Raw genomic sequence first — 12500 nt, forward strand, 5'->3', positions numbered from 1 at the left:
GAGGGAGAGAGGAGAGATAGAGAGACAGATAGAGAGACAGATAGAGAGAGACAGAGATACAGTAGAGAGGGAGTTGAAAAGATGAGAGTGCAAGATGAGACAGCTTAGTCACTGTGACTCATTCCAGCCGCGCTGTGTGCTGTTCCCTCTGCCCACACACTTCTCTCTCCATCTCTTTCTCTTTCTCTTTCTCTCTCGCTCTCTCTCTCTCTCTCTCTCTCTCTCTCTCTCTCTCTCTCTCTGTTCCCTCACATCTTTTTCTTTCCTCTCTACCCCCGCTCCCACCTCCCTCAAACTGTTTTCACACACACTCCTTTTTCTCTTCCTTTCATACTTTTCACCTCTTCATCTGTTTTTAAAATGCATCCCTCTCTCCTCTCCAATCCCTATAATCTCTTTTTTTTACACCAAATTTCCCCTCCATCTCATTCTCATTTCATTTTACCAGAAAAGTCCTCTGTTCTCTATCCTCCTCCTCCTGCTCCTCCTCCTATCCTCTTCTCCCTCAGCTACATTGGTGCATATCAGCGCTGGTCAGGGGGGGCCAAGCACGACGCTCCAGACAGGTGTGTCTTCACCTGTTGGCAGCTGCATGTTCGGTCTTAATAGATCCCCTATCCAGATCATACGGTGCCAATACACTGCCAGTCTAGCCCACCCAGCGGAGCTGCTTCTTTTCTCCCTTCCATTTCCTCATGCGTGCATGCGTGCGTGCGTGTGTGTGTGTGTGAGTATGTGTGTATTCTGACCTGTTTGACGTTGTAGCCGGTCTTGGCGCTGGTTTCGATGAACATGACGCTCAGCTCTTTGGCTCGCTGCTCCCCCTCCTCAATGGTGATCTGCCTGTAGAGCAGGAAAACACAACATTACACATGAGTACAAGAACACACACATTAGACATGAGCCGGGCTCATTTTGGTACAGGAACACACACAGAACAACAGAGAAGATACAATTGAGTAAATAGAGCAACATGTAAACTGAGCAAAAGATATGATGTTCCACTTGAGGAATAGAGGCAAAATAACCCGCTAACATAACCAGTAATAATAGTAATAGTAATAATAATAATAATAATAATAATAATAATACTTTCGTTTTATATATCGCCTTTCATAACACCCAAGGACGCTTCACAGAGTGTTGTGTTGGAAAGTGTGAGTGTGTGTGCGCCAACAGTGTTTCTCAACAGGGGCTCATTGTGGAGCCTTGGAGGGGGGGGGTGTATGACTCTTGAGGAACACAGAAATGAGATGAAAGATGAGGAGCACAGCCAAAACAGATGAGGAAGAGAGGAGTAGAGGAGTAGAAAGAAAAAGAGATGTTACAGTCACACAAAAACGCACAGAAGAAGCACACACCATTAGGTAGTCGTAATGGACTGTCAGAGTCTGCATGAAAAATGAAGACAATTCGCAGAGAACCCTGTAAATATGTCCTTCTGCATTCCATACGTGTATGCAAATGTCATGACAATAAATCATGTCGCGATTGAACTGCCAGAATCACGATATGCATTATACGACTATTCTATGACTAAACTATACATTACACGGCTAAAGAACATGGCCATCGGTGTTCTGGGAAAGATCTGATCAATTTAACTCAGGCTGCAGTAGCGGGAAGTCAATTGTGCAAGTAGCCGGGAAAAGAGGGATATCTTAAATAATTAAGACTTATATTAGACTTATTATATTATACTGTTGCTATTCTCCTAAAACTCACTTCACTGTCTTAATTCATCAGCAAACAGAGTGGACAGCCATAGTAGCCAGTGGCGGTTTATCTCCATTTAAGCTGACACACAGAGCTCCACATGCGGTCCGATGCTGTGTGTGTGTATGTATGTGTATGTGTGTGTGTGTGTGTGTGTGTGTGTATGTGTGTGTGTGTGTGTGTGTGTGTGTGTGTGTGTGTGTGTGTGTGTGTGTGTGTGTGTGTGTGTGTGTGTGTGTGTGTGTGTGTGTGTGTGTGTGTGTGAGAGAGACTGTTAGACACTCAGGGTGAGGTACTGTCTGGCCTCGCAGCACTGAGACACACAGACAGCATCATCACTCATATCCACTCAAACACACACACACACACACACACACACACACACACACACACACACACACACACACACACACACACACACACACACACACACACACACACACACACACACACACACACACACACACACAAACACACTACAAATACCACATACTGTACCGTACATTCATGCTTCAGCACACACACACATGCAGACACACACACACACACAGACAGTGCGCACATGTGAACACACACACACACACACACACACACACACACACACACACACACACACACACACACACACACACACACACACACACACACACACACACACACACACACACACACACACACACACACACTGCTGCTGCTCCACCAGTAATTAATTGAAGGGGAAAGTGATTAAGCATTTTATAGGCTACTACATTAATTAACTGGTTTATATGACACACTTGTGTATTACAGTGTGTGGCACACAAAGAACGGAAGAGTGTGTGCGTGTGTATGTGTGTGTGTGTGTGTGTGTGTGTGTGTGTGTGTGTGTGTGTGTGTGTGTGTGTGTGTGTGTGTGTGTGTGTGTGTGTGTGTGTGTGTGTGTGTGTGTGTGTGTGTGTAAGAAAAAAGAGGGAGTTACATGGGAGGGGGCGATAAAGAATGATAAAGAAATGAATGTCTGGGCCTGCGAGTTCGAACTGAAAAAGAGATGCTAAGGGTGTGTGTAAATGTGCATTTATATTTCTGCGGACATGTATAGCAGTTCCACAGCGTCTGAGTGTACACTGACATGACCGGGCCGGGGGCACATCATACACACAGAAATGGAAACAGAAACACACACAGACACAGACACACACAGACTCACACACGCACACACACACACACGCACGCAAGCATGCATGCACACACGCACGCATGCACACATGCACGCACGCACACACGCACGCACACACGCACGCATGCATGCACACACGCACGCACAATGACGCAACCAGTCTGATTCCTTTGTTCTCTTTGCAGCAATAGAATGAGTAAAAGATGAAGCTTTGGGGGACAGGGGGGGGCAGTTAACATTCCCCTTCTATACCAAACACCAACTCCAACTCCCATTGTGACACAGCACTCCACAGCACACAAATGCACACTGCACATAACGAAATTGCATTTAGGCTTAATCCATGCAAGGCGGCAGCCCCCAATGGTGCCAGAAAGGGAGCAGTGCGGTGGGACGGTACCATGCTCAGGGTACCTCAGTTATGAAGAAGGATGGGGGAGAGCTCCTGGCGTGTCGGGAGTCAAACTGGCAACCTTTGGGCTACAAGTCTGACGCCCTAACTGCTTACCCATGACTGCCATTGTGTGTGTGTGTGCATGCACGCGTGTGTGTATGAAAAGCTAAAACAGCTTTCCAGTCAACTTAGATCACTCCCAGTCACACTGTGCATCTTCTGTTTGCAGAAGGAAAGAGTGCATTGGACAGGCAGAGGGATGAGAATGAAGGGAAGAGGGTAGGGCAGGAAGAGTGCAGAGGGAGGAGGGTGAACCTGAGGCAATATGGCGCCTTTCATCATCAGAGCAGCAGGGCATCCCCTGGAGTCAACTGCCAAAAAGGAACGATGCAAAACTGTCATGCAGCCTGGCCACACAATCAGTTTCACAACTGTGTTTCATTTCATTCGTGCGTTATTCTCCTGTGGCAGCCCTCTTCAATGTCTTTTCGCGGGATGCTGACGTCGCTTCTTTTTGACAGGCTTTTGACCTCACTGCCAGTGGGGCGAGGAGAGAGGGATGCGAGGGGTCGTGAAAGATTCTGGACCTCGTTTTCTCGAAAGCATCGTTGCCAACGAGTTAGCAACTTGGGGAATTTGCATCGCAACCAAGTGAGTTGCTAAGTCAGTTGAGAAACGCAACCCTGGATCTGGCACCTTCCGAAGACGGAGGGGATGAAAACTGAACGCCATCCTCCAATCTCCTCAACTCCCCGGTAACCGTTGCCTGGCAGCAACTGCCATGGCGACACCTCTCTGTTCCAACGTTCCGAAGAAGAATGGACCAAAGTTATGACTCAGTTAGTCATCATGCACATTGATGTCAAAGCGACATTCATGCAGCCTGCTCCTGCGTCTAAGCGCACTCACGGTGGGGAACAAACTCATGTTTGCCAAAGAGAACTATCAGAGGCTGCACTCAAAGGGAGCTGGTGTGTTTATCTTCATCATTGCACTGAAAGAGTTAGCAAAGGTGCTTATTTTACACGTCTGAATCAATGCCAGTCACGCACGGCTCCCTGAATGGTCCTGCCAGGTCCACTTTACCAAAATTTCCGGTTTCCTCACTCTCTTTTCCTTCACACAGGCATGCACGCACGCACACAGGCACGCACGCACACACACATACATACGCATGCAGACAGGCAGGCATGCACGCACACACATTTTCCTTCCCTTCCCTTCCCTTTCCCTTTCCATTTCTCTCTCTCTCTCTCTCTCTCTCTCTCTCTCTCTCTCTCTCTACCTGGGCATCACCTGGCCATCTCCATTCGAAGCTGACTGGGGACCATCTGCTGTCCTGGCCTCCACAGCTACAAGCTTCCGACTGGACGACAGCAAGAGACTGACAGGCTAGGACGTAAACAACTCTCCGTCTGACAACAACACGCTGTAAACAATTCAAGAAAGACGAGGAGAAACAGCATAGAAAACAAAACAACGCAGAAACTAACCGCCTAACTGAGAGCAGGCAGAAGAAAAACAAATCACTTCGCCTACCACACCAAAAACAAGGCTTTTGTAAACAAATCCTGATAGAGCGGTTGACACAAAAACAAAAAGACACTAAAGGCAGGAGGCATCTGCAATCCGAGCTGAATTAAAATGCATCCATGCCTCCAGTTCTAATTTAGATGAGTGATAAATTATTTTGCGGGAGGTGGCGACGCGCTCAGGCAGCACAAAGCCTGTGTGTCTCCAAGCATAACAAACAAGTTAATGAGCATCACGCAGAGCGCTTATGACTGACACCAACATCACAGAAGATGCCAAAAGAGGACGAATGCAATTTCCTCCGATCACATATCTCTTTTTCTATATTCATTTATGCTTCTCTCTTGTCTTCTCTCTTTCTTGCTCTCACTATCTCTCTCCCTCTCTCTCTCTACCTCTCTTCTTCTTTATGTGCTATACCTCTGCTTCATTCTGTCATTTCTTTACCTTTCTCCCTGTCTTCACAATTCTCTCTCTCTCTCTCTCTCTCTCTCTCTCTCTCTCTCTCTCTCTCTCTCTCTCTCTCTCTCTCTCTCTCTATTTTTCTCTTTGTACCTAACTTTCTCCCTCTTCCTCTTCCCTCCATGTCTTTCCCTCCTTCTCTCATCTTCTCCTCTCCTCTCCTCTCTCTGCTCATTCTCGGCGGTGAGTCTACTGACAGCTCAGCCATCCCTGCTGTCCGTCACGCTCCTGTCACCATGACGATGCGGTCCTGATCAGAGTTCTTAGCCGTATCTCCCCAGAGCAGGCAGCGGCACGGACAGCCCAAAGCCTGGGGCTTATGCTGACAATCTCTCTGCTGCCCAGCCCACTATTCTAGTCTTCCACCGCCCTGACCTATGCTACTCTGTCTCACTGCCTCTGGCTCTGCCCTGCCCTGAGATGCCCTGTGTTACTCTGTGCTGCCCTGTTCACCTTGTGCTGTCCCGTCACGCACTGCCTTGTCTGTGTCTATGCTGACCTTTCTTTATGATGCGCTGTCTGTTTCTGTGCTGCTCTGTCTGCCTCTATCCATCCCTGTGCATCTATTATGGATGGGCCCCAATTTCAAATATTCGATACACGTATGTTCAATGTTGATTGATGCTCGTTGAGGGCCTAGAGACTGAGTGCTCTCAATTAACAACTGTGATTGAGGCCAGGTCATGTGACCTCTATTTAAGCCTCACCTGACAATAATAAAGAATCTCTGCTCATTTCACCCCAAACCTGTGTTGGTGCCTGCTCCTTTTGTCTTGTCTCCAGTTGAGTTCAGTTCAGTTCTTAACAGGTTATGGGCCCAGAATGCGCTGCCCTGCGCTTAAGTTTATGATAGTTTGAATTTGTCCTAGCATTGGCAAAATGAGTGAAAGAACAAATTCACGTTGGTCTCGTCTGGTGTTAGACGGAGATGAGAAGAACTATGAACTGTGGGAGACAACGTTTTTGGGCCATCTTCATATACAAAAGTTGAAGAACACAATTTTGCATGGGCCTGCTGCTGGTGCGGAAGCAGCTGCACTGGCTGAAGATGCTGCAAAGAATGCAGAGGCATATGCTGAGCTGATCCAGTTTCTCGATGACAAAAGTTTGTCCCTGGTCATGCGAGAGGCTGCAGATGATGGACGTGGAGCACTTAAAATCCTGAGAGACTATTATGCTGGCACGGGTAAGCCCCGTATCGTGAGTCTGTACACAGAACTTACCTCCCTGCAAAAGTTAAGCACTGAGAGTGTGACTGATTATGTCATACGTGCAGAGACCTCAATCACTGCACTGAGGAGTGCTGGAGAGGCGTTAAGTGATGGACTATTAGTTGCCATGGTTCTGAAGGGGCTGCCTGAATCTTTCAAGCCCTTCTCCATTTTTGTGACCCAAAGTGATGAGACTCTCAGTTTTGCTGATTTCAAGACAAAGTTGCGCAGCTATGAGAACACAGAGGGGATGCGCACAGCTGCACCTGACGACAACGTGATGGGGGCCCGGTCACATCCAAAGAAGTCCAGTGGTCCAGTGGGCGCAAGGGTGCAGACCACGGAGAGCGGTGACATTGAATGCTACCGTTGCGGCCAGAGGGGGCACATAGCAAGACGGTGTCGTGTTCCACAGCGGTACAGCCCGGGGAAGAGTACCACATGGCGAGGAGGACGGCGACAGCAGCGGCAGGACAATGCGCGAGGGGTGAGCGAGGAGACGGACAACACCTTCGCCTTCATGCTGGAGAGCAGTGATCGTCAGCCAGGGAGTGGTGTCACCAGAAAGGGGTTAATGGTGGACACCGGTGCAACATCACACATCATCACCGACCTGGCCAGGTTCAAGAGCTTCGACGAAAGGTTCCAGGCCGAGACGCACTGTGTGGAGCTGGCTGATGGCACACGGTGTAAGGGGGTCGCAGAGCGCAGAGGAGAAGCTGAAGTGTGTCTGGTGGACAGCAAAGGAAGGCACATCAGCGCTACATTGAAGCAGGCGCTGTACATTCCTTCCTATCCCCAGGACATTTTCTCTGTGAGAGCTGCAACTTCCAGTGGGGCCACGGTGATCTTCAAGGAGGGTGAAGATGTTCTGCAGTACAAAGACGGTACACGTTTTCTCATTCATGAACATAACAGGTTGTTCTATTTGCCTACTGTGCCTGTGAACAATGACTGTGATGACCAATGCATGAGTTGCCATGACCTTAAGACGTGGCATGAGATTTTGGGACACTGCAACTTTAATGATGTTCAGAAATTACAAAGTGTGGTTGATGGTATGACAATCAAGGGTGAAACACCCAAGTCTTTGCAATGTGAAGTGTGTGTTGAGGGAAAATTCACTCAGAGCAGGAACAGGAAGCCTGATGTGAGGGCCAAGTCAGCTTTGGAGTTGGTACATACTGACTTAGCCGGTCCCATTGATCCAGTGTCTAAAGATGGGTATAGGTACACACTTTCCTGTACTGATGATTATTCCAGTGCGGTGTTCGTGTACTTCCTGAAAAATAAAAGTGATACAGTGGATGCAACCCAAAGGTTTCTAGCTGATATAGCCCCATACGGGAAGGTTGCTTGCATCCGATCTGATAATGGTACGGAGTTTACTGGACAGGGTTACCAAACACTTCTTCGGCAAAACCGAATTAGACATGAAACATCAGCACCATACTCACCACACCAAAATGGCACTGCTGAGCGCAACTGGAGAACGCTGTTTGACATGGCTAGGTGCATGCTCTTGGAAAGCCAGCTACCGAAGGAGTTATGGCCATATGCAGTTCAGACAGCAGCAGTGATTAGAAATAGATGTTTCAATAACCGCACCAAACAGACACCTTACTTCATGCTGACAGGAAGGAGACCAAATTTATCCAGAATGCAGAAATTTGGTACTGTGTGTTATGCATATAGGCAGGACAGGAAGAAGCTAGACTCAAGGTCTGACAAAGGCATCTTCGTGGGCTATGATAAGAACAGCCCAGCCTATATGGTCTACAATCCTGACAACCGAAAAGTGAAAAAGCATAGACTGGTGAGGTTTATGACCAAAGTTGATGGAGAGATGACTGATGACATGACTGATGACGATGATGTTGGTGTGCAGTACAGCACAACCAGATCTGACCCAGACAACCCAAAGTTGCTTGACATCCCAGACAGTAGCCAGACAAGTCCACCGCTACCTGTGATGAAAGCAGAACCACATTCTGCAGACACCTTAAGTGAAGAGAGGAGGTATCCTGTTAGAGAGAGAAGGAGGCCAGATTTTTATGGTGAGCGGAGTGATCATGCACAGATCAGCATTGATTATTGCTACAGGATGGTATGTAATGTACCCCAGACATTCAGAGAAGCTGTGACTTCATCCAATTCAAAAGAGTGGGTTGATGCAATGGATGAGGAGATGAAATCATTGAAGGATAACAACACATTTACTCTAACCACTTTACCTGAGGGCAAGAGGGCAGTGGGGGATAGATGGGTGTATGCTATCAAAACCAATGCTGATGGATCTGACAAGTACAAGGCCCGGTATGTTGCCAAAGGGTACAGTCAAGAGATGGGTGTAGATTATGGAGAAACCTTTTCTCCTACTGCTAACCTTACAAGTGTGAGAGTGTTGATGCAGAAAGCTGCTCAAGAAGATTTGATTCTCCATCAGATGGATGTTAAAACTGCCTACCTACATGCACCGATTGATTATGAAATTTACATGGAACAGCCAGAAGGCTATGACGTAAAAACTCAGACAAATGAGAAAGTGGTGTGTAAATTGGAGAAATCATTGTATGGGTTAAAGCAATCAGGACGAAACTGGAACAGAATGTTGCATGCTTATCTTTGTGAAAACAACTTTGAACAAAATCCAGCTGATAATTGTGTTTACAAAAGAGAAACCGAACATGACAAAGTGATAGTACTGATATGGGTTGATGATTTGGTTATTGCTGCTAGTGATGAGAGGGCAATGAAAAGTGTCAAAATTCCAAATGAAAGATTTGGGCCGACTGAAGAATTTTCTGGGTATCACATTTGACCAATGTGATGGAGTTGTGACTATGTCACAGCGAAGTTATGTTGATAAATTGCTGGAAAGGTTTGACATGCAAGACTGTAAACCCAGGTCGACACCTTGTGAGTCGAAGCTGAATTACAGTGATTGTGCTGAAAAGATGAGTGACCCCAGGAAATACAGAGAAGCAGTGGGCAGCCTAATCTATCTCAGTTCATGCACTAGACCGGATTTGAGTTTTGTTGTGAGTAAACTTTCACAATATTTCAGTGCGCCAACAGAAGAGCAGTGGACAACTGTGAAACACGTACTGAAATATCTGAAAGGCACAAGTGATAAGATGCTGTGTTACAGGAAACATGATGATGGGTTACAGTTGGTGGCTTACAGTGATGCAGATTGGGCAGGAGATGCAATTGACCGACGTAGTACATCTGGTTATTGTGTTAGCCTATGTAAGAATGGTCCTTTGATTTCTTGGAAGACCAAAAAGCAACCAACTGTAGCGCTATCAACATGTGAGGCTGAGTACATGGCATTAGCTGCCACTACACAGGAGTGCCTGTACCTTGCTCAAATGCTTAAACACCTTGACTGTAATTATGATATACCAGTGATCTACGAAGATAATCAGGGGACAATTGCGTTGGCAAAGAATCCAGTTAGTCGGCAGAGATGTAAGCACATTGATATTAAATACCATTTTGTGAGATCTACTGTAAACAATGGTGATGTGTCTTTGGAATATTGCCCAACAGATCTAATGGTTGCTGACCTACTCACAAAGCCAGCTACAAAAGGGAAGCTTCTTGCCTTTTACAGGTCTCTGTTTGGGTGATTGCCGAACTGAAAGGTGATTTTGCTCTTTGCAATGTTTTTGTTTTTCCTTGAAATGTCTTTGTTTTTGTTTTTGTTTTTCTTGTTGTAAATGTGAGAACAAGTGGGGGTGTTGATTGATGCTCGTTGAGGGCCTAGAGACTGAGTGCTCTCAATTAACAACTGTGATTGAGGCCAGGTCATGTGACCTCTATTTAAGCCTCACCTGACAATAATAAAGAATCTCTGCTCATTTCACCCCAAACCTGTGTTGGTGCCAGTCCTTTTGTCTTGTCTCCAGTTGAGTTGAGTTCAGTTCTTAACACATTTAGAAAAGTCCTTCTGAATTCGAAAATTCAAAATGTCAGTCTTGAAATGAACATGCATAAAAAATGCAGACCCCACGAAAAAATTCTGCATGGGCCGAACGAATTTACTTTCATTTTCAACACAAAAGGTATGTCATAAAGTCTCATACACGCTGTTTACAGCCAGGGAGGATAATATTTGAATATCTTTTCGAATATTCAAATAGTAGTCATCGATTTTAGAATTGTGTGTTTGCCAATGCTATGGTGTCATGTCTGTCTCTATTAGAGATGCACCGGATCCAAGATCCGGTTCCGGATCCGGCAGGATGGTAAGGTTTTTCACAGGATCCGGGTCCGGCAGGATCTTAAGCATTGGATCCGGTATCCGGCAGTTACCTAAAAATCAGTATCTGGTGCATCTGTAGTTTTTACGTAGCCTAGGCTTTTCAGTCAGTCTTTCACAACCCCAAACGCTGCATGGAGTGAAAGCCCTTTGGAAGCGGCCGTTGCAGGCAGTGTGGCAGTAAGCCAATGAATCTAAAAAATAGTTGGAGCCAACGTCATAAAAAGGGCCCACGTGTGCAAGTCGGCTATGTGTTTCAACCCTTTCGTAGGATCCGGTATCCGGTTCCGGTTCCGGCAGGATCTTAAGCAGTGGATCCGGTATCCGGCAGGATCCTAAAAATCAGGATCCGGTGCATCTCTAGTCTCTATGCTGCTGTCCTGTCTTCGTCTATCCTGCCCTGACCTCCACTGTCCTTTGTGTCTGTGCTGCCCTGTCTGTCTCTATGCTGTTCCCTGACCTTTGTTGCCTTTCGTCTCACTCTGCCTGCCCTCTTTCTCTTTCTCTCTCTCTTTCTCTCGCTCTGCTGCCCTTTGCTGCCCTGTCTATCTCTCTGTATCTCTCTTTGTGCTGTCATGTCTCCCGAGCCTACTGACCACAATGAACTTGGAGCGGGGAGGAAGAGCAAGAGGAAGAAGAGGAGGAAAAAGAAGAGGATGAAGGTATGGAAGATGAGCAGAAGGAGGAAGAGGAGGAGGAGGACAAGAAGAAGTGGGAAAGGAGGAGAAAGAGGTGGAAGAGGAGGAGGAGGACAAGGAGGAGAGTAGATGGAGGAAGAGGAGGAGAAGAGAACAAAGAGGTGGTGAAGGAGAAGAAAGACAATAAGAAGACGAGGAAGACGAGGAGGAGGAGCAGGGGGGAAAGAGAAAATACAGGAGCAGCACTTCTGCCCTAGTCTCTTACACCCATCAGACACACAGGCTAAGGCAGGGGTAGGCTGATGGGTATCAGGGGCAGAGAAAGAGACAACAGGAGAGAGAGAGAGAGAGAGAGAGAGAGAGAGAGAGAGAGAGAGAGAGAGAGAGAGAGAGGGAGAGAGAGAGAGAGAGAGAGACAGACAGACAGACAGACAGACAGACAGACAGACAGACAGACAGACAGACAGACAGACAGACAGACAGACAGACAGACAGACAGACAGACAGACAGACAGACAGACAGACAGACAGACAGACAGACAGACAGACAGACAGACAGACAGACAGACAGACAGACAGACAGACAGAGAGACAGACAGAGAGACAGAGACAGAGACAGAGAGAGCGAGGGTAGAAAGATCCACACAGAGACACAGAAAGAGAGGACAACAGATACCTAACTAAATGGCAGTCTGTGCATCACTGAGCAGCTTTGGTTAACCAAAACAGGCAGAAGGAGGGGACAGAAACACATACAGAGTGGCAATGACAGTGACTATGCAGCAAGTCATCAGGAAGACATTTAATGAAGACGAACACAAGAACACAATAACAGCACTTCATAACAAGCAGAGCACAGAAAAGTGTGTGTGTGTGTGTGTGTGTGTGTGTGTGTGTGTGTGTGTGTGTGTGTGTGTGTGTGTGTGTGTGTGTGTGTGTGTGTGTGTGCGTGCAAGCGTTTGTGCACACGCATGCGCATGTGTGTGCGCGCGAGCATGCATACGTGCGTGTACACTGTATGTGTGAGACTATTTACTACTGTGTGTGTGTGTGTGTGTGTGTGTGTGTGTGTGTGTGTGTGTGTGTGTGTGTGTGTGTGTGTGTGTGTGTGTGTGTGTGTGTG

At 47.0% G+C, this 12500-nt stretch overlaps 1 protein-coding gene across 1 annotated transcript in view; it reads right to left on the minus strand.

Moving 5' to 3' along the window:
- Positions 1-12500, minus strand: part of rab6ba (RAB6B, member RAS oncogene family a) — a 153435-nt gene that overhangs the window by 23033 nt on the left and 117902 nt on the right. The window contains exon 6 of the mRNA XM_063201999.1: positions 750-843. Within this exon, the coding sequence (XP_063058069.1) occupies positions 750-843 (94 nt within the window). The remainder of the gene's footprint in view (positions 1-749; positions 844-12500) is intronic.

This window comes from Engraulis encrasicolus, chromosome 6, assembly GCF_034702125.1.
Source record: "Engraulis encrasicolus isolate BLACKSEA-1 chromosome 6, IST_EnEncr_1.0, whole genome shotgun sequence".
Classification (NCBI taxonomy): domain Eukaryota; kingdom Metazoa; phylum Chordata; class Actinopteri; order Clupeiformes; family Engraulidae; genus Engraulis; species Engraulis encrasicolus.